General features: G+C 40.9%; 1 protein-coding gene across 1 annotated transcript; it reads left to right on the top strand.

Moving 5' to 3' along the window:
• On the top strand, positions 1–24,266 carry LOC117519971 (integral membrane protein 2A-like). The gene is made up of 6 exons (XM_034181265.1): positions 1–280; positions 365–499; positions 20,429–20,608; positions 20,972–21,082; positions 22,374–22,518; positions 23,443–24,266. Exons 1-6 carry the CDS (start codon positions 206–208, stop codon positions 23,535–23,537), a joined length of 741 nt encoding a protein of 246 aa, XP_034037156.1. The 5' UTR covers positions 1–205; the 3' UTR covers positions 23,538–24,266.
• Positions 24,267–25,587: the final 1,321 nt, after the last annotated feature.

The raw sequence follows: 25,587 nt of genomic DNA, 5'->3' as shown, positions 1-25,587 counted from the left end.
GATGTCTCGGTAGCTTCTCTCTGCTGTGTTTTTCCGTGGCACACTTTAATCCCCGGGAGCCACCGGAAGCTGAGGATAAAGCTGCCCTAAAGTGCGTCACAGCGCCGAGCTTTCTCACGGCTAACGGACGCTGCAGCTCGTACACCGACCGTATCCGTGGTTTTTTCCCCCCACCCCACTCCAAAGCAGGTATTTTGGCTGCAGAATGGTGAAGATCGCGTTTCACTCGGCGGTGGCGCACAAGGCGCTGAACGGGAAAGAGGAGACGGCCGCCGTGAAGGTAACGGACGTCAGCGTGCGATGGTGCGGAACGGGCCTGTGTGCACCTTGTGATTTTTGATGGTAACAGCTGCTTTATGTGCAGGATCCGGAGCTGGCCTCTGCTCCGGAGCCCTCACTCACTCACCTCGCTCACCTGCTCACCTTACTGGGCATCGCTTTCATCCTCAGCGGGCTCATCGTGGGCGGGGCCTGTCTCTACCGGTATTTCACCCCAAAGGTAAACGCCCCGCCTTCTCTTACTTACCTGTCACGTGTCAGTCATTCATCACCTCAGGCTCAAGATACAGTCTGACCCCTTGGTTATATGAACCAACGCGACGAGCTGCCCTTCATTATCACCCTAAATAATGAATATTTATGAGTGCAATGGTGTCTGGTTCACCTCATAGTCCATGGGCCAAGCAGGTTTTCGATACCACTTAAGGTGACTACACAACACTTAGAATCCAGCCTCAGTGTATCATGGCGTACACAAAATTGTATGATAGCAATCTCAGGGTGGTAGCTGTAGCCAGCGAGGGGTCAGTGAAGAATTACACAGAGGTCAAACTTTAAAAATGCTCCAATCATGTTGAAAACTATGTCATATTACTTGTCTGGTCATAACGATTCCAAAAAGGTATAGTTTGGACTGTCTGTGATGGAGGGTTTTGGAGTTATGGGGTATAAACAGCAAAAATTGACAAAGGTCAGTTTCAGTTTGTACAGGGGTCAGACGTTCAAGATGCTCCAATTTCAGTACAGAATGATGCAAATTATTGGTTGAAATAAAAGGATTAATAAATGGAATACTTTTGACTGTGTTGAATGTTTGGTCTTCAAGGTCAAACAAGGTCAACATCTATTGGATTTATGACATGTAACATGATAACTAAGCATGACAGATGGTGCAAACTATTCCTTTAGAACCCTATTAACCCAAACAATATATTGCATCATTTTTTTTACTGAATTTTAGCAACTTTAAATTTTGACCCCTGTACAAACTGAAATTGACCTTTGTCACCATTTTTGCTGTTTTTCCCAAGAACCTCAGAACATTCCATCATAGATAGTACAAACTATACTTTTTTTTGGAATTATTATGATCAGACAAATAATATGATATAGTTTTCAATGTGATTGGAGCATTTTTAAAATTTGACCTCTATGTAATTCTTCATTGACCCCAACCTGGCTACAGCTACCACCCTGGGATGGCTATCATACATTTTTGTGTAGGTAATGATACACTGAGGCTGGATTGTAAGTGTCGTTTAGTCACCTTCAGTGGTACCGATTAGGTCAAAATTGATGACTGGCTCACGGACTATCATGAACTATTCTTTCCATTGCACGAATGAAAAAAACATTACCGTAATTTCCGGACTATAGAGCGCACCTGAATATTAGCTGCACCCACCAGTTTTAAAAAGAAAAAGGAAATTGCACATAAATAAGATGGACTTGTCTATAAGCTGCCGGTCTCCACATTGTAACATGATTTACACAGAAAGGTGATAGACAGAAAGATTTTTACCTCCGCCAAGAAGGTTATGTTTTCAGTCGCGTCTGTTTGTTTGTTGGTTGTTTGGTGTGTTAGTAGGATTACTCAAAAAATCCTCAACAGATTTTAATGAAATTCTTACCAGGGGTGTATCTTGGCCTGACCTAGAAGTCATTAAATTTTGGTGCTGATCCGGAACACAATCCGGATCCAGTAATTTCTGTTAAGGATTCTTTATCATTGTAGGATAGGGCCAGTTTCAACATTTTTGCATCTAACTTCATGAAGATGGGTCACAAAGGCTGAACAAAAATTAAGTTATGACACAACAATAATTTAGCACTTGTTTCTCCTCATTGAATAAACTTATTAAAAAATAAAAAACTTGTGTAGTTCATGCAGTTTCTCTTTAGAAATACATTTGCTGAAGATCTAAGGGTTTAACCACTGAAACATGACAGTAGATGCGTGAAAGACGTGGAATAATTCTCTTTGCCAAAGGGTATTCCATGTGACGTCAGTGACCCTATGGCCTTGGCGGAGCTTTGCGCTCTCCGAGTGCTTCTAGTTTTAACTTTTAATTAAATACGTACCGTAAATGCTTTTCCCCTGAAGTGTTGCACATAAATATTGACGTGCAAGTCATCCAGCGCGTGCTCACGGTGTCTCCTCCACACGGAGAACTGAGTAATTTTAACTTTTTCTAACTTTCATCGCGTGCAGCTAGGATCAGATGGAGTCTGTGGTATGTGAGATGTTAAGGAGGCGCTGTGACTTTTTCAGCTTGTTGCGCCAAGACAGAGAACCGGTTTGGAAGGGTGGGGGGGGTTGAAGGCGCCGCTTCGTTAACTGATCTGACTGAGCAACTGTGGCGCAACGTGCCAAGAGAGACTTTTCTTCACTAAAACAAATGGGTAAGACCTTATATTTACACTGTGTGGGAATTTAAACCGCATGAGGAGCTTTCAGGAAATCAATTGGCAACATCAATTGACATATTTTGACTTATGAAAAAGCCTGTAAAAATCCATAAATTAGCTCCATCATTGTAAAAGCTGCAGTGTTCAGGATCAGCAACTCGGTGGATTTCTGATAGCGCCAGATCTCTCTCGGCGCCACGGTGCCGGGCCTATAACAGTGAAGCTTCTTCACACCGACGGTAGCCGGAGCGCTCTTCCGGGCGGCTTTGGTAGCCAACTGCTTTCTCAAAGCTTTGCCTCCAGTGGATTTACGGGCAGTCTGCTTGGTTCTGGCCATATTAAAGCCTCCTTCAGATCTGCGGATCCAGGTCTCTGCATCGCTGAGAAAGCTTGTAACACTCCACTGCTTGATGCACATTAACTGCTGGCAGCCTGTAAAATGAGTGACCTTCCTCATTTTTATCACCTCTGTTTGAACAACTGACGACAGCGTATCACAGTGGCCACCGCGCCATAATCCAAAATGGCCACGGGGTGCAAAAATCACGTGATCGATACGTGACACAAAAACTCTCTAGAATGTTCTGTGCACATGTTCCACACAACAGGATGATAAAGATCAGGCAAAATTAGCCTCTCGTGGCTGCTGTGGTGTCTGTAATGATATACATTTCTTTACATTGAACATTAGAGGGCGTATCACGTATAATCCAGGCATTACCCATGTGGTATGTCAAGACAAGACCAAGAACCTTCATCTGCAACTGGGACTGCATAGTCCTGTAACATCCTGCAACAACACAAATATGTGACTGAGCAAATCATGAGAAAAATATTGGTCCTGAAGTTGAGGTTTTTTATATATACAGTATATTTTTTAATCTTATGTATTTCACAAAAATTTTACCCTCACCCTAATCCTACCCAAAACCATTTAAGATAAAATAACACACAAGATGCAAGACATCTGAGTCCTCATGTTTCAAACCTTGTTCCAACACCAGAAGCATGCAGTGCCTTTCAAGAAATTGCACTGAGATACATTAATGTAAAAAAAAAAAATAAAAAAATCCATTTTCTCCAGTTTGCATATTGCACAAAACTTTTCAGTCTGGCTTTCACATTGCATTTAATATCTAAGAACCTTCAGCTGTAACTTGGATTCACCTGCCACATTCTACACCAATATGCAACCGACCAAAAGTCTCTGTGGCCTGTGGTGGGATTCAACTTCCAGACCTCTCGCTCATATACGTAGTGCTGTACCAGGTCAATCAATATGGATTTCATCTTTCTACATTAAAAATAAATTAATGAATGAAAAAAAATACAGAAAATGTAGGTCAAGTTTAGTCAAGTAGTACACCTCATCTGAGTTTCACTAATTAATTCCAGTCTCCAGAGAGACCTATGTCGTGCCAAAAATTGTTGTTATGTTACTAGTTGATGTACAGGTCTCACAGCCTAATGATGATGATGAAAACATTATTAATATTTGAATAGTAAGATGGCACACGCTCTGCTGCGACAGCACTGACTGTACTCCGTGTTTCCTTGAATGTACTTCGTGTTTCCTTGTGTTTCCTTGTGTTTAATGTGTTTGCGTTGTCTAAATGTTCAGTGTGTGCTATATGTGGGCTAATTCAGACTGGTCAGCCATGACAACAAGCTATAAGGTGCTCACCATTTTCCTCGCAATCCTATGGGTAATCTGCGAAAGCTTCACACTTCAGCCCGACACCGGCAATAAGCTACTCACCTACGGTCGAGATGAACTCCTGCTACACCAGGCCTCACTGTGGAGCATCACCAAGCCTGCCATGGTTCTACCACCAGAGTTTAAGCCAAGGAAAAGGGGGAGACGTGGAGGTATCTGATGCCGGGTGAGGAGACGTCCCTACAAACCCCTCTTCCCACTATCATCATGTCCAATGTTCAGTCACTCCATAACAAGATGGATCTATTACAGGCAAGGTGCCGATTTGAAAGGGCCTTCAGGAACATCTGTATCATTGCTCTTTCTGAGACTTGGCTAGAGGAGTCGGTTCCCGACTCCGAGGTCAGCTTGGATAACTTCACCATCATCAGGTCCGGTAGGAGGAGGCACTCGGGGGGAAAACACGAGGTGGTAGGGTCTGCTTTTACATCAACACTCTGTGGTGTAATAACATCAAAGTGCACTGTAAAGTGTGTACTCCTAACCTGGAGCTGCTGACCCTGTCCCTCTGTCCCTTCTATCTCCCCTGGAAATTCCCCACTGTTGTTGTCAGCTGTGTCTACGTAGCCCCCAGTGCTAACATCAATATGGCAGTGGAGCTAATAGCTGAGGATGCTAACGCTATGTTAGCTAAGTATCCTGATGCATTCTTCTACTTGTCACCCCACACTTGGATCCCCTTCAATTTGCCTATAAGGCAAAAAGAGGTACAGAGGATGCTGTGGCCTGCCTGCTGCACCTCCTCCTTCAGCATCTGGAGGCCCCAGGCAACTTTGCCAGGATATTATCAGTAGACTTCAGTTCCACCTTCAATTCCCTACAGAAACATCTGCTGATCCAGAAGCTTTACCATCTCAACATTCCTCCCCAGCTGATCCACCTTACCCATAACTTCCTCACAGACAGACTACAAGCAGTAAGGGTGGGCTCAACCACAACTCCTGTACTTACCATTAACACCGGTGTCCCACAGGGATGTGTGTTGAGCCCATTCCTGTACATTCTTTACACCAATGACTGTCTAAGCATCTCACCAACCATATCATATCTTAAATATTCAGACGACATAGCCATCCTTGCACTCCTCTCAGAAAACCAATCCACCTTGGACTACCATAATACAATCACTCACTTCACCAAATGGTGCACAGACAACCATCTTCAAATAAATGTCAATAAAACAAAGGTAACTAATGGTCAGCCCTCCCTCACCCCAGCTCCCTACCATCATAAACACACAAATATTTGAGGCAGTGGACACTTTCATATATTTAGGAATAACTCTGGACAATAAATTCACCTTTGATCAGCACACCAAGGACATTCAAAAAAGAAGCCAACAAAGACTGTCAGCCATCTGCAAACTCAAAGGACTACATGTTGCACCCCACCTGCTGTTGTTACTTTATCAAAGCATCATTCAACCCATCATTCTGTACTGTTCCTCATGTTTCTTTACCGTGCTTTCTGTCACAAACCGGGCCAAACTCACACGCATCACAAACACAGCTGCCAGAATCATTGGACTCCCCACACCCAACCTCACAGAATTGAACAATAGAGCCATTGTTCGCATAGCAAACTCTATAGTACAAGACACCATTCGCCCACTTTGCCAAATTCATTACTCCACTTCCTTCAGGGCGCAGATACAGAAGCATTAAGTTTAGGAGGGTTTGCCTCGGGAGGAGCCTGATCCCCACAGCTATAGCGGCCTTTAACAGCAAGCCCCAGTGACCAGTCTGTCTGCCATTGTATTGCTGCTTGTTATTGTTGTTATTCATGCTATTGTAGATGTCTATGCAGTCTGTCTTGTGCTGTGCTACTGTGATATTGTTGTTGTCTGTCCTGTGATGTGCTATTGTGTTTACTGCGTTGTCTGTCTTGTTATGTATAATGTACAGTCAGTGAAGACAAATTTCCCTACGGGGACCAATAAATCTAATCTAATGATAATGGTTGCATTGTATAACTTGTATAGCAGTTTCAGGGAAAGTGCTTTCCATGATAAAGCATGAAAAGACAGTAGCTAGCTAAAAGTTTAAATATGCAGAAGAACAAACCAACAATATCATCCATAACAACAAATGTAGCTTTATTTATATAAAACCATAACTAATTGTAAGCAAGAGAAGAAATGGGTTTTAAATAGGAGAAATAGGTTTTCAGATGAGCTTTAAAAACATCAGGTGAAGTGGACTTTTTAATGTCATACAGCAAACTATTCCATATACTAGGAGCATGGTATGCAAAGGATCTGTAGCCTGTAGACTTCTTTTTAACAGTAGGTACACAAAGTAAGCTTGCATGCTGAGAATGCAGGGCATGAGAAGGCACATAAGGCTTAGTGAGCTCTGCGAGATAGTTGGGTACACAACCAGTTACAGTTTTGTAAATCAACAACAAAACCTTGGCATCTGCTCTAATGTTCACAGGAAGCCAGAGAAGAGGATGGCTCCTCTTCTCTGGCTTCCTGTGAACCAGTGTGGTGTAATCAGATCTCCTGGTTTTAGTCAGCAGCCATATTATGAATCATCTGAAGACCTTGTGTATTCTTATGTGGTAAACCAGATATTAAAACATTTCAGCAAACAATTCTGGAGAGGAAAAAAGGTGTGAAGGAGATTTTCAGAAGCCTCCAGTGACAAGATTGGTGTCATCACTGCAGTGTTACACAAATGAAAGTGGGTTTTAATACTGTACAATACGATGGCCTGACACAGGAAAAGAGCTTTGCACTGGGCACATACACCACCGTCTTTCAGGCTGAGGTGTTTGCTGTCATTCAGTGTGTGGAGTTCCTGATTAACCTCAATTTTAGAGTTTTTATTTACTCAGATAGTCAGGCGTGTATGGGTGATTCTTTAACTACGGGCACTATTGGCCTTGTAAATGTAATTTCCACCACACCATTGCCTTACAAGCGCCTTGGGGCAACTGTTTGTTGTGATTTGGCGCTATATACATGTGCTCTGATGTCACTGTTTATCTCCATAGAAACTACCCAAACAATCTTTCATACCAACTGTTTAAAGGGACATTACAGTGTTGTGGTGGAAATTACGGCAATACTATGGGACAACTACATTTTGTTTAAAAAAATCACAACAGTTGTATGACATTGAATACCCCAATTATGTTTTGATTATTTTACTGATATTTTATTCAGAGATATTTTAAAACATTAGAAAAAACGTTTCTTTACCATTCATTTTTATCATTGAAGATCAAAAGTCTGGGTGTGGGACAAGCACAAAACGGCAATATTTGCATATAATGATGGTGAAAAAAGGTGAAAAAGTCATCATAGACTACTAGAACAAATTTCTTAACACATTTTCATTGTAAAGATAACTATAAAAGTGTGAAATTTCCCTTTTATTCTGTTTTTCATACAATATGATCAAAGGACATAATAAGTGCCCGTAGTCTAAGAATCACCCGTATAAGAGCCATTAAAGGGCCATTCCTCTCATCAACTTTGGTGTGGCAGTGTGCCCAGGCACTTAACATGCTGGGAGACATTAATGATGTAGTTGTAGTGTGGGTACTTGGTCATACAGGTATTCCAGGTAACAAGACAGTGGACTGGTTTACAAAGTCGGGGAGCTCAACGAAATTTGTAGGTCCAGAGCCCGTTGTAGTGGTGTCAACTGCTGTGCAGAAGCCCACCCTCCAGAACTGGATCAGGAAGCAGCACCACCAACGATGGCAGTGCTTGAGTGACTGCAGGCAGGCAAGACAGCTCATGGAAGGACCATTCCTAAGGTTTTCCAGGGAGCTAGTTGGCCTGCCTAGAAGTATAATAAGCACAGTGGTTGGGACTCAACACAGGTCACAACCTCTTGAACAGACATAGAATGAGACTCCAACCAGTCAGTACATGTACAGCCTGTGGGAAGGAACCTGAGATATGTCTCCGATTTTTGTTCCAGTGTCCAGCAAGAGGTAGACTGAGGCAGAGGTTTTTGTGTTCCTTTGTTTTGTAACCTCACCAGATTAGGAAACTAAAGCTAAGAAACCTGGTATCCTTTATCAAGAGTACCAAATGGTTTAACTAAGAAGGTTTATTTTGGCAAGAGAAATTGGTCCTTTTGTGGCCTATATGCTCTGCCGGGCTGCTAGTCCACCCCTCTTTCCTAACCTAACTGGGTGGTTTTAACAACATCTCATACAACTCAAAGGATAATGTTGGGTCAAATAATAATAATAATAATAATAATACATTTTATTTGTATTGCACCTTACATTTCAAAGAAATCTCAAAGTGCTACAGCAAGGATTTAAAAACAGATTTTGTACAACCATTTCAAAAGATAAAATATCTAAAAGGCCTTTTGAAATAAAAATGTCTTTAGGCCTTTTTTAAAGACCTCCACACTTTGTGGGGCCCTCAGGGTCTCTGGGAGGGAGTTCCAGAGCCGAGGGACCACTGCCTAGAAGGCCCTGTCTCCCATGGTGGAGAGTCTGGTCCTGAGTTGGTGAAGGCAGTGTGAGGAGGTGGTGGAGCGGAGAGATCTTGAGGCGGTGTGTGGGGTGAGGAGTTCGCTGAGGTAGGCAGGGGCGGTTCCGTGTATGCACTAAGTGCGGAGGCAGAGTTTGTACTCTATTCTGTATTTGATGGGAAGCCAGTGGAGGGATCTGAGGACAGGGGTGATGTGGTCAAACTTGCGCCTCCTCGTCAGGACCCGGGCAGCACAGTTCTGGATGTGCTGCAGCTTTTGCAGGTTTTTACCAGGGGTCCCAACAAGGAGGGCATTGCAATAGTCCAACCTGGAGGAGACAAAAGCATGGACCAACCTCTCAGCATCCGGTTGGGAAAGGGAGGGGCGGAGTTGGCTATGTTTTTGAGGTGATGGAAAGAGATTTTGCATAGGTGGCGGATGTGGGTGTCAAAGGTGAGATGTGGGTCAAATCTGACTCCAAGGATGGTAACGGAGGTGGACAGGGGAATGTTGTGGCAGAGAATGGGAATACTAGTGAGGGAGGAGGACTGGGTTTGATGTGGGGTACCAATAAGGATGGCTTGAGTTTTGTCAGTGTTTAGTTTCAGAAAGTTATCAGTCATCCATGCCTCTATCTCCTCCAGGCAAGCCTGAAGGGCAGACAGCAGAGCCGAGGTGAGTGTGGAGTCCATTTTGATGTATAACTGTGTGTCGTCTGCGTAGCAGTGAAATGAAACCTTGTGTTTACGGATGATTTGACCAAGGGGGAGCATGTAGATGGTAAAAAAGGTTGGACCAAGGACGGACCCTTGTGGCACTCCACAGCTGACAGTATGGATTTTGGATTTGATTGTCCGAGTGTAACACATTCTGTCCTGTTTGTGAGATATAAGCGGAATATGAGCCAGTTGAGAGATGTGCCAGTGAGTCCTATTTCAGTGTTGAGGCAGTGGAACAGGATGGTGTGGTCAGTGGTGTCAAAAGCGGCTGATAGATCCAATAGGAGGAGGAGAGATGGTGATCATGGAGTTGAACTGATACGACTTTTTCCAGGACTTTGGAAAGGAACGGCAGGTTTGAGATAGGGCGGTAATGAGCCAGGATTTTCGGGTCGAGTGAGGGTTTTTTGAGATGAGGGCGAATGATGGCTGATTTGAGAGCTGGAGGAACCTGACCGGATTTGAGTGACTGGTTAATAATTTCTTTGATTAGAGGACTAATAGCTGTAATGCTTGATTTTTAGTAGTGGTGTAGGGAGAGGATCCAATGAACAAGTAGATGTTTTCATGCATTTTATGATTCTCTCTACCTCTGTCAGATTGGTGTCCATGAAATCTGAAAAAGTGTGGAGTGGGTTGGGAGATATTGAGTTTGAAGTGAGATGGTGTTGTAGCAGGGAGATGAGCGAATTGTGGCTACCTTTGTTGTGAAAAAGGATCACACCAAGATTTTAAACATTTTGGCTGTGATGAATCACACATTTACCCAGTAAGAGTGTTAATTAATCATAAAGATATTTGTAATCGTTTCAGTCTTTTCTGAATTCAAAAGTAAAAAATTAGAAAATGTTGAGTTCTTCACTGCAACCAGACAAGCCTCTTTGTTTGCAGTATAAGAGGCATTACACACACAAATATGCATGTGCATCCCCAGGTCATCAGCACAAGAGTGAAAGTCAATCCAGGAGCTCCACATTATTTGACCAAGAGATACAGCATAGAAGGAGAATACCAGTGGACCCAGTGCATAACTCTGAGGCACCCCATACTTCAGAGTTGAACATCCTGTTGTTGTGGCATTATATTGAATGCATTGCAGTCATTGTGACATCTAATATTTTGACAAAGAAAGTACTGTTGCAGAAATACCAAAACACTTTTCAGTTCTTTCCAACAAAATACAATGATCACTTGTATCAAAGGCTGCATTTACTATAGATCCATTAACGGCAAGACTGACATAAATCCATAGTCGGCAACAAATTGTTCACCACTTTATGGGGTGCAGTGCCCTTGGAATAATGTAGCCTAAAGACTGAAACAAATGGATCTAATAAGCAACCTAGAGTCCAAACTGGGTTGCTTAAGAAGTGGCTTCATCACAGCAGCTTTAAAGTGACCTGAAACAATTCAATGGTGAGCAATAACTTTACAATAATCAGCAAAAATTGACCCAAATATTGACCAGAGATATTTAACAAGCTTGGAAAGTAATGAGTCATGATAATATTTGTGATGGGCTCTTCAATGAAATTATATCAAAATTATACATAATTCGATTATGATTGAGAGTGATTATAAAACAGTGTTCAGTGCACCTTTTTCTACACAGGATTGTTTTTTTTTCCTCTTACTGTGTGACTGTTTGTTACATTTCAAATCAAAGCATTTGTAATGATCCATAATGAATTAATCTCATATGCATTTTGTAACAGCTCAGCTTTATTTGCACTTGTGTGGCTCTTATTGTTTGGATTATTACCAGTCCAGCAAAAAAAAAAGGTCAGGCTCACATCTGCAGCTTGTTTCGGTCTTTATGTGCATCTCATCTTAGCTGTGGTGCACTAATGCACTTTGTACTTTTGTCAGAATAATTAGAACAAGAATGTGCATTGTGTTAATCATGAAACTTTGTTACACTGCTGATTTGCAGATTTGCAAACACTCTTAAAACTACAGAAAACATGGCACACCATATCTTTTTCTCATCATTTGCACATGTTTTCCTTTGCACTTTAAGTTCAGTGGAACAAACTGTGTGCATGTGCCTTCTACCACAGTGCAATGCCCAGAGCATATTAAAACTAGAAGCACTCAGAGAGTACAAACCTCCGCCAAGGCCATGGGGTCACTGACGCCATAACATCTACACGCCGTGGAATCATTGAACCTAAAAAAGTCTAACAATGATCATTGCTAGTAAAAAAAAGTTTCATCTGCTGTGACTGGATAGCATGTATCCTTAGCGCTTGGCATCACAGTTTATTGCAACTTGCACCTTTCCCAGAAGCTACTGTCATCTGAGCACTGATATTGATATTGCATGTGCTTATAGACAAAAACAAATAAGAGACAAAATTCAATTTATTATTCAACTAAACTGCAAATATATTAATTTTTTAACATTTATGAAACACTTCTCTAAATAAATAACAGTAAATTCTGAAATAGAACTATTTTTTAAGTGTCGCATGTGCTACACAAGGCCATAGGGTCACTGACCCTAAAGAGATTCCCTCCTTGGCACAGTGATCTATTCAACAATTCAGTGTTACAACCAAAACTATGATACATACACTTTTCTTTCCTTTATATTTGACATCCTTGACCATGAAAACATACCACTAGAACTTGGAATCACTTTTATGTCTTTATTAGTTCAAAAGTTATTGTATAAAAACGATTTTTCGGTAATGGCGGTTTTCTTCTGGATCTAGCTCCATAACATTTGAAGCTACATCAAATCTGATGACACCTTACTGAATCAGTACAGATTCAGCTACAATTTGGTGTTAGTTGTGCATCTCTAGCTTCATTTGTCACCTCACACTGACACATTTTCTATTTTCCCTATATTTTTGCATATTCTGGATCACCAGATCCGGAATCCGGATCCGATCATCACCAAAATTTGTTGTTTGATAGAACATTTGACTATGTTACACCCTAATTTTTTTCAAGCCTTTCTGCCTTGTTTTTGTGGAGTTAGAAACTAGAATGTCAAAATTCCCCCTATCCCGCAATGGTCAAGAATCCTTTAAAAAATTCCTGGATCCGGATCGTGATCCGGTTCACCACTAAAATTTAATCACTTGTTCCTCTTGTCATTTCCAACCACTCCACAAAATTTCATCAAAATCCGTTCAAAACGTTTTGAGTTATCCTGCTGACAAACAGACAGACAGACAAACCAAACAAACTCGACCGAAAACATAACCTCCTTGGCGGAGGTAATGAAAATATTGGTGAAGACTGTTCTAGGTGATCAGCCGTGATATTCTACAAATAATCAAGTTGGATTGTTTCCTGTATAAAACAATATAATGTGTCTACTTTCAGTAGAGCTGACAGCTCAGCCTCCAGTTTAAAGAGGGTGAGGATAAAACCAAAGATTTTCTTTTGCAGTACAAATGATCACACCATCATATCATGATTATGTTTGGCTTTTTTTTTATGTTTGTTTGTTTTTTATATTTTGAATTTTAAAAACTGTGCTCAGATGGAGCCCGAACATGTTAGTCCATGTTTTTTTCCTTTGATATTTGGCATATAATCCAAAAAGGTCTTTTTTCTTTTTTTTTTCTTTGTATACGCTTGTGCATTCCACCACAATGGTCTGCCCAACACATATTAAATGAAAATAGTGTTGGAGACAATTTTAGGTCATCAGCCATGATGATAATAATCCACTTGGGTTACCTTTAACCCTTTATGTAACAACAGAATGAGTCTGATTTCAGCAGAGTCTTTAACATGCTGATGGAGGGTGCGGATAAAAGCGGAGATTTTCTGTAGCAGCACAAGAAAGTACTCCATCAGGTAAATGTTTTTAGTTTATTTTTTAGATTTTTGATGTTAAAAACTGTTTAGATGTAGTCAAAATGTGTCACTAGATGCTTCTTGTCCTGCAGTGTGTGTTTGTATACACAAAAACAGGTTGTTTTCCTCCTTTCATCTCGCACACAGCAGTGCAGAAACTACAGCTGCTCCATGTGTCGTCTCTTCCAACTTTTATCCCCCGCTGGCCAAAAGCCCGAAGGGGATGGTGTCCGTCTGTCTGTCTGTCCACCCATTCTAAAAATGGCATAAGCGTTCTGAAATAAATTACTCTCACATTTATAAGAGGAATTGTATGTAACTTGGTACAAGTCCTTGTTATAGGTTGGTAATATGCATATTATCATATTGTTCCAGTTGGGCCCACTTTACCAGAGTTATGGCCCAGGATTAACAAATCTACACTTAGTTTCATGAGTGGGTGCCTGCATTCTGAAATCATCTCTTCTCACATTTTTAGGAGGAATTTTATGAAACTTTGTACAAGTCCTTGTTATAGGTTGGTAATATGCATATTACACTATAGTAGAGAAGCTTGAATCTTCGACTGGACTGGGTTGCTTGACGTGAGGACGTTTCGCTTCAAATCACAGAAGCTTCCTCAGCTAAAATTCTTGCTCTGGTAGTCTGACTTCTGTCTTGACTGTTGTAGAGAAGAATAAACCAGAAGCCAACAAAAGCTGGAGTTTTTAACCTAACCAGACCCCTCCTACCGAGAGGCCAACTGCTATAGGCTAGTGACTAAACAATAGCTCTAATTAGCACCTATTGTGCACTCTCCTAATGATGGGATGGAGGCCTCCCCTGATGGCTCCCTTGACCACTCTCCTGATGACGTGAATGACTCATTACCATGAACAAAACACTGAAACTCCTTTGACCTGAGTACCACATTGTAAACAGGGGACAAAGCGTGTCTGAGACCCGCCCCCCGGTTAAGGCTGGGTTTCAACTGTTTTACAAAGAATTCTTCCTTGACACCTCTCTCAAACCATTTCTTCTGTCTGGCTAAGATTTTAACTTCCTTGTCCTCAAACATGTGGTTAGTGTCTTTCAGGTGGAGATGAACTGCAGACTGAGGTCCACTGGCGACCTCTCTGCGGTGCTGGTATAGCCTCTTGTTTAAAGGTTGCTTAGTCTCACCTATGTAGTGTTCGTTACAGTTTTCCTGACATCTGATATAATACACTACATTGCTCTGTTTGTAACTAGGGATCCTGTCCTTAGGGTGAACTAATTTCTGTCTCAAGGTGTTAACCGGTTTAAAGTAAACTGGGAACTTTTCAGCCTACCCTCGTACATACCAAGCACTTGTGCCAAAGCAGCATTAGCCAGCAGGGGATATTGTGCTCTCATGTTATGGAGAGAAGCTGTAACCAAGGTGTATGGAAAATGTACTTCAGTAAAAAGAACATTACCAAATCAAAAATTACTTAAATAAAAGTAGAAACACAAGTTTACATAACAAAGGTGAAAAGTCCTTATCAACTGTGGCCAGTAGCTGTGTTCCAGCCCCCATAATTAACATTTATAAAATCGATTGACATTTGTGAATTGATTCATAATCGCCAGCATCATGATGTGTGGAAGATGTTGACAAATAGATTGCCCCCACCCTATACCCCACCCCTACACAAAAGCGTGAAGCAGGACCTTTGCATTAGAGTTAAACAAAAATAGTTGTAATCTTTGCAATACTTGGAAGATGAAAGAGGACACTCCTTGTCACCTGTAATAAGTACATCGAAGGAAAAAAGTGATCAAAAATGACATAAAGTATCATTAGTTTCTCACCGTACTTAATGGCCTTGGCACCCATAGGCAGACTGAGATGATCAAGTAATTTTAACTTACCAGGACTAGTGAACATCACGTCAGTCTTAAGTGTATTCAGCAATAGGAAGTTAGATAATAATCACTTCCTCGCTGCATGCAGATGAGCCTTCAACCTTGCAATATTTGGTCTGTCCCCTGCAGCCACTTGCATATCTTGTTGTGAGACTTTAACGCAAACCAGTGACCTTAAGTTACGACTGGATGCCTTTGATACTGGATCTCTTCAGAGGATCCTTGGGAACTGCTGGAATGACTTTGTGGTTACTTTGCGAGACTAAGCTGTGGAGTATCACTTGCGTTGTCACACTGCAAAAACTGCCCCTCTCAAAATAATCCAAATAATCCTAAATCTAGCCAAATTGTTTTGTATTCAGCAAAAGAAATCTGCGAATGGGGTAAGAAAAATTTGCTTGTTTAGAATTCTCAAAAGTAGCAAACATTTTCCCAAAATAAGACATTTTTTCTTATGTAAAAAAAAATGCTCAACAAGATTATATTTCTATTTAGACAAAATTTTCTTTAAACAAGTCTTTTTTTTTTCTTTTTTTTTACTTTCTTAGATATCAGTTTTTGCAGTGCAGGGAGCATCAACTTCAACATTTTAGCCATGTGGCATGTTTCTCCACACATGTCGTAGTAATGACAGTTAATGCGATAAGTATGAATGATATCTCCTCAGAGAAAATATCAGTAGACCAAGATAGAGGAAAATATCACTTGACCAAGAACTGACCCCTGAAGAATCCCATGTTGTACAGCAGTGCATTGTGAGGACATGTTAATGACAACACATTGCAACCAACCCAGTAAATAGGACCTCACCCATAAAAGCACACAGAAATATGAATAAAAAAACCCACGTCTATTCAACACAGTGCCGTGATCAGTTGTATCAAAAGCAGCACTACGATCCAACAACATCATAAGCAAAGAATCCAAATCAGCTGTCAGCAACAAATCAATACCCTGAAATCTGGTGTTTGGGATTCAAACTGATCTTTCTCAGACATATATTTCAGGAGCTCTCTGGGTCAAAGCCACAAATTTAGCTGTCTTAAAACTGGCCAGGAACACTCCAGTTAAGATGTTTCAGGATGTGTTAAAACTCCTTGGCAACCCAGGACGGCAAAGGCTTTAGAGGGGAAGTGGTGCTTTTGCCACCTAACCTACACTGAAAGTTCTTGCAAGTTGATTCCTTCAAAACTGACATCCACAGCCATACAAGCTAGAAGGAATACCAGTCCACTGACCTTTTCCAGGTTTACCACACTGAAGTATCCAACTACTGTTATCACTGCTATTATTAAAATGGACAATAAAATCATCTTCCAGGATGATTTCTTTTGCTTAATGCCACAGTGGTATCAAACAAAAAATTAAAATGATTATGCTTATTTTTATTTATTTATTTTTATCAAATTAGAAATAAAAAGCTGCCTTTGCAGCTAACATATTGAATTACTTATCCTTAAAACTGTCCAAGCAGTCACAGTAAGCTCCCTCGAGTATTTACACTGGAACTTCCTGCAGTTTTTCCTTCGGACTTCCAGAGCCTCCGCAAGGCAATGCATCTGTTCTTTGTGCTGGCGTCTCTTGGCAGTGTTGCTGAAGTGACCATGTCTAAGACTTTTATAGCCCTTTGCATGATTCTTTGTTAAATGACGCATTGGGCTGTAATCCTATAAAGTAATCAGACTTTTCTTCATCAGAAAAGATCTGTTATATTTTTAATATACGCCTTTGCTTAATAAAAATACAGCCACATTTATTTATTTATTTATTACATTTGGAGATTTCAAATGTGCTCTTTCAATGTATTAATGAAGTCAAAATGTAAAAAAAAAAACCAACAAAAAAACCAAATTGATTTAAACAGAAACACCAGAGATCTTAAGATCTTTGCACAGTGCAGTTCCCTACAGTGCATTTAATCCCAGTCCAAATAGAGTGAATTATACTCTTCCACAGAGCTAAATCAGCTCAAAACAGTGTCAAATCAACTCTTAGTGGAGTAAAACTAGGGATGTCCCGATCAGGTTTTTTTTTTGGCCCTGATCCGATTCCGAGTCATCTGATTTTGAGTATCTGCCAATACCGAGTCCCGATCCGATACTTTAAAAAACTGAATGAACAATGAACAAATGCTAAATATTATATATTTCATTTTAATCATCTTATTTTATTATCACCTTAAACAGTGCACGTTCTCCTTGAGGTGGCTTGAACAATCAGTAATAATCTACCAGACTTAAAAAATGTACAAATTTCCATGTTATTTTACTTGTCTAAAAATAATGTCCAAGGTTCCTCATGTTAAACAAGAAATTATCTAATCTGAAATAACAGGTGGTTTTAATTTACAGATGAAAGGTTTCTAAACAACCATTTATTGATTTAGCTATTTTAATTACAAGTGTTCTAAACTTTTTTAAACAGGAATTAGAAATTTTGAGGTAACAAACAACAACAACAAAAAACATTTCCAAGGATTTTTCTTCAGAAAACTGCTCCTGTTTTGTACAGATCAGTGGTTTCTGACACTAGTCTTCCATGTTTTGGCCCGACGCTTCCTTCCTATTGGACAGCGCAAAGCTATGTCACAGCTCAGAGCGTCGATGGTTGGATTGGTTGAACTTATGTTTTTTCTTTTGTTCAATAAAAAATAATAATAAAATAAATTTAAAAAAAAGATCGGGTTGAACTTTGACCGCGTCAGCCTGCCGACAAGCGGCAATGCACGGTCCCGTCAGAAGCGTCGCTTTAGTTCGGCTTTTGACGCGATGCTTCTGGCACCTCTAAAAAGCAACACGTCTCATTGACAGTAATGCTTTTTAGACCGATTCTTGATGCCTCTGACGCTTCTGATGAGTGAAAGGCCCATTAATCTACAATAATGAACTTGAAATAGCGCTGATCAAAATAATGAGGATAAAATCTATATCGGATTCCTGATCGGGATGCAACGTCCGATTTCGATCAAGTCTGACACCACATGATCGGGCCCGATTTCCAATCACATGATCGGATTGGGACATCTCTAAGTAAAACCACTTGCATTGAACAGATGGTGTCGCAGACTGAACGGTCCTCCGTCAGCCTTGCCTTCACTGCGCTTACGTCATCAGCCACGGTTCACAGATTAACACCTCGTTTCTGCTTCAAACTGCACTGAAGCTTTTGTACAACAATCCTGTCCACATAAATTCAGCATTATTCCATAATAACAGACGGAGGAAGCGATCAGAGCTGTGATGCTCTGATCAGCCGGCTGCTGATGCGTGCCTTGCGCATTGGACATTTAAATATGTCACCATTTAAACCTTCGTTTCTGCTTAAAACTGCCTCGTTTCTGCTTAAAACTGACTTTAGAATGATTCAAGATCAATGTTTAGGGGGCGGACCATTTAGTCTGCAACAACTGTTGAGCTGTTTCACTCTGTGATAGAGTGTAATTTACTCTATTTAGACTGGGATCAAATGCTACCAAGCAGAGTAAATTTTACTCAGCAAAATTTCCTGTGTAGGCTTTGAAAGGGAAATTAGTCCATTTAGTGGTTTCTTATTTTCAATTTCAATTTATTTTTCTTTATATTACGCCATATCACAACAGAGGTGGCCCAAAGCGCTTCACACAAGTAAGGTCTAACCTTACCAACCCCCAGAGCAACAGTGGCAAGGAAATACTCCCTCTGAGGAAGAAACCTCAGAGGCAGACCAGACTCAAAGGGGTGACCCTTTGCTTGGGCCATGCTACAGACATATATTACAGAACAATTCACAAAACAATATACAAGGAATGCTGTTGGTGCACAGGACAGGAGGATTGCCAACACAAATACAACTCCCATCTCTGGATGGAGCTGCACCTTAAACAGAGAGAAAAAACTGAATCAGGCATCAGAAAGACAAAAAATACTGTATAATTTGCCAGCATTAAACAACAAGAAAAACAGAAGAAATACTAAGGTGATCACCGCCACTAGCCCTAAACTTCACTAAAAGACCCAGAATTTAGGTTAAGTTGAGGTCGCGGCCCGCTCCAATTACTAATAAATGAATTAAAAGAGTAAAAAGCATAAAACAAAACTGTACCAGTATACTAGCCATATGAAAGGGAAAATAAGTGCGTCTTAAGTCTGGACTTGAAAGTCTCCACAGAATCTGATTATTTTATTGACGCAGGGAGATCATTCCACAGAACAGGGGTGCGATAAGAGAAAGCTCTGTGACCCGCAGACTTTTTATTCACCTTAGGGACACAAAGTAGTCCTGCACCCTGAGAACGTAAAGCCAGGGCCGGTACGTAAGGTTTAATTAGGTCAGCTAGGTAGGGAGGTGCCAGTCCCTGAATAATTTTATAGGTTAGTAGCAGAACCTTAAAATCTGATCTCACTGGGACAGGAAGCCAGTGAAGAGACGCCAAAATGGGTGTAATGTGGTCGAACTTTCTGCTTCATGTCAAAAGTCTGGCTGCAGCATTTTGAACCAATTGGAGACCCTTAAATGCTGGACTGTGGTAAACCAGAAAATAGAACATTGCAGTAGTCCAAACTAGAAGAGACAAATGCATGGATCAGGGTCTCAGCATCAGCTCCTACGAAATAAATAGTTCTGGCTGACCATCAAAATTACACTTCATGGAAATGACACAGATATTTTGGTAAAAACTGATATAATTAGAGTTCTGCTGCTAAACAAATGAGGATATCAAACCAAATGACCGTTGCTGCTGATAGACCAGTAGTTATCCATGTATGGCAAAGTCAGATTTGTTGGTCATTTTCACCTTGTCATTAAACCAAACTTGTACTCTGATTATAAAACCACCCAAGTGCAGATTTTTTTTTTTTTTCTGTTTCTGTTTTCACACCCAGAAGATGGCACCGATGAGCACATTTAATTGACAATTGCGCCCTCTAGTGAACACACAGCTGCAAATACATGACATTGAACAAATTTTCATGTTATGTGAATTTCAGTTCATCATACAAAACAAATTGGAGCATTTAATCAGAAATGCTTCCCTGAATATGTCCAACATTATAAACTAATTAATATAAGAGCATGTATCAGTATTTATTTGTTTTGTCTGAAATTCGTCATGTCTGGATACTCCGCCTGTGTGTCTCGCTGTGCTTGAGAGTGGCTGGATTTGCTGTAATTTGATTTTGGTTGTGTTTCCTCAGAGGATGTATCACGGCGCAATGCAGTTCAGCGACATGTCAGGCGGTGTAGAGAACGAGCCGTACTACCTGCCACAAGTGGAGGAAGAGGTGGAGATCTCTGACAGCATGGCCGTTATCAATGTCCCACCTCCCCGCTTCAGACCCGGAGACCCCGCCTACATCCTCCATGACTTCAACAGAGTGAGCACCCAAACGTCGAGTCTGTGAGAACAGTGCTGCCTTCAAAGCATGCAGAGCATTTGCAAATGTTTGCAACTCTGACCAGTAACAAAAGTGCGTAAATGTTTGCAAATGTTCTGCTTGCTGGATCCCAGCCTGTGAGAGGGTTTCCTCAACATGATCGCCATCAGTGCTGGAGCTGCAAAGCTCATGATCATGTCATCAGTGAGCAGTCGATGTCCAGCTTAAAGCGTCGGTGCACAGCCTTCAAGTCAACTGATCAGCTCGTCTGTGCAACCCCGTGCCTTCACACACACACACACACACACACACAGGCTACCTGATCACATGCTCACACACATTTCCTGCTGACTCTGTGTGCAGAAGCTGACGGCGTATCTGGATCTGACACTGAGGACCTGCTTTGTGATTCCTCTAAACACCTCGGTTGTGCTCCCCCCTCAGGACCTCATTGACCTCTTCTCACAGCTGATGGTGAGCAGCCAGTGTGGTGTGACTGATGAGGATCTGAGGGTGCAGCTGCTGAAAGGAGACACTTTGTTTTAATGACGAAGATGGGCGATGTCATTATATTATGTGATTGCATCTTGGTGAACAAGAAAGAGTTCCTGCAGCTACAACCCCAAATCAAAAAAAAAGTTGGGACAGTATGGGGGGGGGCAAATCTGGGATAAATCAATGTGGTCAAACCTAATTTTGTTCATACTGTGGAAACGGATTGAGAACATTGTCAAACCGTTCGTATGCACAAATGTTGAAGGCGCAGTTTTCTTAGGAAAAAAATGTAACATTTTGTGATGGTATCACGAAATTTTGGGGGGACATGGGGGTTATGTTTACGGTTACAGTTGGGGTAGGGTTAAATATAATATAATGCTAAAATACCCTCGGCCGTATAAGCATAAAAATAGGAAACTGAACATGACCTTTTGACCTCTTAAAATAGGTCAAGGCCATCTTTGTCTAAGGTCTGTGTCCCAAGAATGATCCCTGTGAGTTTGAACATCCTAGAAGTAATAGACCTGGACTCATGCTGAGCACAGACAGACAGATGGACGCAAAGCCTTTGCAATACCCGATGGCTGTCCAGCTGTCCTGTTGAGAATTGCAACGTGACGCCGCTTCATCTCCAAACGTTCATGGTCACAGACTTGCAAAATCAGATAAACTTGCATGGCTTTCTTGCACACATATGGAAAAATAAATTAAAAAAAATTTTTTTTTCAAAAATGTGGATGTCAAGCATTGTAAACAATGGAACCGGAAATAGGTCTAACTGAGGAGGGGAAACAAATGGAAATGGTAAATGGACTGCATTTATATAGTGCTTTTCCATCTGCATCAGACACTCACAGAGCTTTACAATTATGCCTCACATTCACGCCAGTGTCAGGGTGCTGCCATACAAGGCACTCACTGCGCGCCGAGAGCAATAGGGGATTAAAGGCCTTGCCCAAGGGGCCTTAGTGATTTTCCAGTCAGGCGGGGATTTGAACCCATGATCTTCTGGACTCAAGCCCAACACCTTAACCACTAGACCATCACCTCCCCTAGGGCAATCCATTCAGGCTTGATTTGAATCCTGGTTGAAGTTTCCATCATCAATATGTGGTAGGTAGAATTGATGTGGAAACTTCTCAAAATAGACACCAGTGTAATGCTCTTAGTTGTCACAGCTCATCAATTTTGCAGAACGCCTCTGCAAGTGGTTCACGTGCTCAGGTCATACGTATTCACACCTTATGGTCCCTTCTCTTTCTCACAGTCTGGCTCGTACCGCAGCTATCTGGTGCACGAGGATCTGGTGGTGACTGAGCGTATTGATGATCTCAAACCTCTGGGTTTCTACATCCACCGACTGTGTGATGGCAGAGAAACGTACCGAATGCAGCATCGCTCCAGCCTCACAGGTCTGAATGTGACACATACCTGTTTGTGGGTGTTTACATGTGAAAAGCATTACCGTGTTTGTGATTTGTATAAATGAATGTCACATGTTAAAAATGCAGACCCTACATATAGTGCAGCAGGTAAGTGAATATTTACAGAGGAGTCTTTCAAATGGTGATGCAAGCACCAAATCTGGCACAAATACCCCTTAGACATTACTCTTTTGAAAAAGTAGTGTCCCCACTTGGATTTTCAGTATGCAGCCAGGTTGGGGTCAATTGAAGAATTACACAGAGGTCAAAATTTAAAAATGCTGCTAGTAAGATAAATAAATGGAATACTTTTGACTGCATTGAATGGTTGGTCTGCAAAGTAAAGGTTAAACAGTGTCGATGTCCATTGGATTCTATGACATGTGTTACCCCGTAACATAACTAATTATGACACATGATGCAAACTATTCCTTTTTAAAACCCTATTAACTCAAGCTATAATTTGCATTAATCTTTTCCAGAATTAGAGCAACTTTAACTTTTGACCCCTGTACAAACTGAAATGGACCTTTTGTCAACATTCTTTAGGTTTTTACCCCATAACTCTACAACATTTAGTCATAGATAGTCCATTCTATACATTTTTGGAATCTTTGTGATCAGACAAATAATGTGGTATAGTCTTTGATATATTTTAATTTTGAGCACTATGTAATTCTTTAATTGACCCCAAGCTGACTGCCTGTTGGAAAGTCAAGTGGACACCCCACCTTTTCAAATGGGTAATGTCTGAAGTGTATTTATGACAGATTTGGTGCTTGCTTCACCATTTGAAGGATTTTTTTTTTTTTTTGCAATTATCCACTGTGCTAATATTGTTTGGGGAGCAGAACTGATGATGTTTTGTGGGTGTGCACAGTACAGTGCTAATTTTTGTGTATCTTTTGTCAGGTGGAGGGATCGAGAAGCGTTCTGCAGATGATTGTTTCACCATCAATCACTTTGAGAACACGTTTGTGACAGAGACCAGGATCTGCATGGCTTGATAGGAGTGAATGAGCAGTAGGCCAGAGACTGATGTGGAGAGAGTCGGTGAAGCAACGAACGGAGTTCAACAGAAAGTTACTTTTGTACAAAAGTGTAACTCCAATTTTTGCCTCTTCTGCTTAACCCTCATGATAAGTAGTCTTTAAGTTAGAACTTTATAGCTGAAACCATGTGTTCTGCTGTATTGGTCTGTACCCGTTTTAGGTTGTAGCTCTTATTGTTCATGCCGACTTAATATTCACTTGCTAGCCTCGTAGTAGTTTCTAGCTAAAGATTAATATGAATTTATTTCCTTAAGTTGGTTTGATTGCTTTGCCTCCTGCAGATGGCGTCGTTGTTACAGTATTATAATATTGAATTGCCTCCAACCGACTGTTGTTCCTCATTATAATGAATATCTGTGTGACACCGAGAAGACATAAGACAAGTGTGTCTGCCTGCTGTTCAGTGCAGTTTGTAGAATGTCATTGTCTCCTATATGTATTAGTCCAGACCAGACCACCGTAGAGTTCTAAAGTATGCTGCAATCATTGTTAATGTATTATTGGGCATGAGATATGCATTCCTGGAAAACAAGGCTGGAGTTCTCAGTCACCACTTTGTAGATATTTCCCAGAGGCCTCTGCTGTCTTGCTGTGTTGGTTTTTATGTGATGATACCTAATGGTGAAGAAGATTAGTATCTTGTGACTTGTTGTATAGAAACCTTATTTGTGAAAATGTGAAAGCAAAGTACCCGTAAAAGCATAGTTGAGTTTTTATGTAATATATATATGTATATACAGTAGTGTTCAGAATAATATTAGTGCTATGTGACTAAAAAGATTAATCCAGGTTTTGAGTATATTTCTTATTGTAACATGGGAAACAAGGTACCAGTAGATTCTCACAAATCCAACAAGACCAAGCATTCATGATATGCACACTCTTAAGGCTATGAAATTGGGCTATTAGTAAAAAAAAAAAAAAGTAGAAAAGGGGGTGTTCACAATAGTAGCATCTGCTGTTGATGCTACAAACTCAAAACTATTATGTTCAAACTGCTTTTTTAGCGATCCTGTGAATCACTAAACTAGTATTTAGTTGTATAACCACAGTTTTTCATGATTTCTTCACATCTGCGAGGCATTAATTTTGTTGGTTTGGAACCAAGATTTTGCTCATTTACTAGTGTGTTTGGGGTCATTGTCTTGTTGAAACACCCATTTCAAGGGCATGTCCTCTTCAGCATAAGGCAACATGACCTCTTCAAGTATTTTGACATATCCAAACTGATCCATGATACCTGGTATGTGATATATAGGCCCAACACCATAGTAGGAGAAACATGCCCATATCATGATGCTTGCACCACTATGCTTCACTGTCTTCACTGTGAACTGTGGCTTGAATTCAGAGTTTGGGGGTCATCTCACAAACTGTCTGCGGCCCTTGGACCCAAAATGAACAATTTTACTCTCATCAGTCCACAAAATATTCCTCCATTTCTCTTTAGGCCAGTTGATGTGTTCTTTGGCAAATTGTAATCTCTTCTGCACGTCTTTTATTTAACAGAGGGACTTTGTGGGGGATTCTTGCAAATAAATTAGCTTCACACAGGTGTCTTCTAACTGTCACAGCACTTACAGGTAACTCCAGACTGTCTTTGATCATCCTGGAGCTGATCAATGGGTGAGCCTTTGCCATTCTGGTTATTCTTCTATCCATTTTGATGGTTGTTTTCTTCCACGCGTCTCTGTTTTTTTTGTCCATTTTAAAGCATTGGAGATCATTGTAGATGAACAGCCTATCATTTTTTTGCATCTGCGTATAAGTTTTCCCCTCTCCAGTCAACTTTTTAATCAAACTACGCTGTTCTTCTGAACAGTGTCTTGAACATCCATTTTCCTCCTCAGGCTTTTCAAAGAGAAAGTATGTTCAACAGTGCTGGCTTCATCCTTAAATAGGGGACACCTGATTCACACCTGTTTGTTCGACAAAAGTGACAAACTCACTGACTGAATGCCACACTACTATTATTGTGAACACCCCCTTTTCTACTTTTTTTTTT

The sequence above is a fragment of the Thalassophryne amazonica genome, chromosome 11 (genome assembly GCF_902500255.1).
Source record: "Thalassophryne amazonica chromosome 11, fThaAma1.1, whole genome shotgun sequence".
NCBI classification, from domain to species: Eukaryota; Metazoa; Chordata; class Actinopteri; order Batrachoidiformes; family Batrachoididae; genus Thalassophryne; species Thalassophryne amazonica.
Note: the sequence above shows the minus strand (reverse complement) of the source record. Positions and strands in the feature narration are given on the sequence as shown.

Excerpts from the sequence above, each read along its gene's own strand:
- LOC117519971 (XM_034181265.1), top strand. The coding sequence starts at position 206 with ATGGTGAAGATCGCGTTTCACTCGGCGGTGGCGCACAAGGCGCTGAAC. Across the intron at positions 21,083-22,373 it reads ACCTCTTCTCACAGCTGATG|TCTGGCTCGTACCGCAGCTA; the intron begins GTGAGCAGCCAG and ends TCTTTCTCACAG. Across the intron at positions 22,519-23,442 it reads GCATCGCTCCAGCCTCACAG|GTGGAGGGATCGAGAAGCGT; the intron begins GTCTGAATGTGA and ends ATCTTTTGTCAG.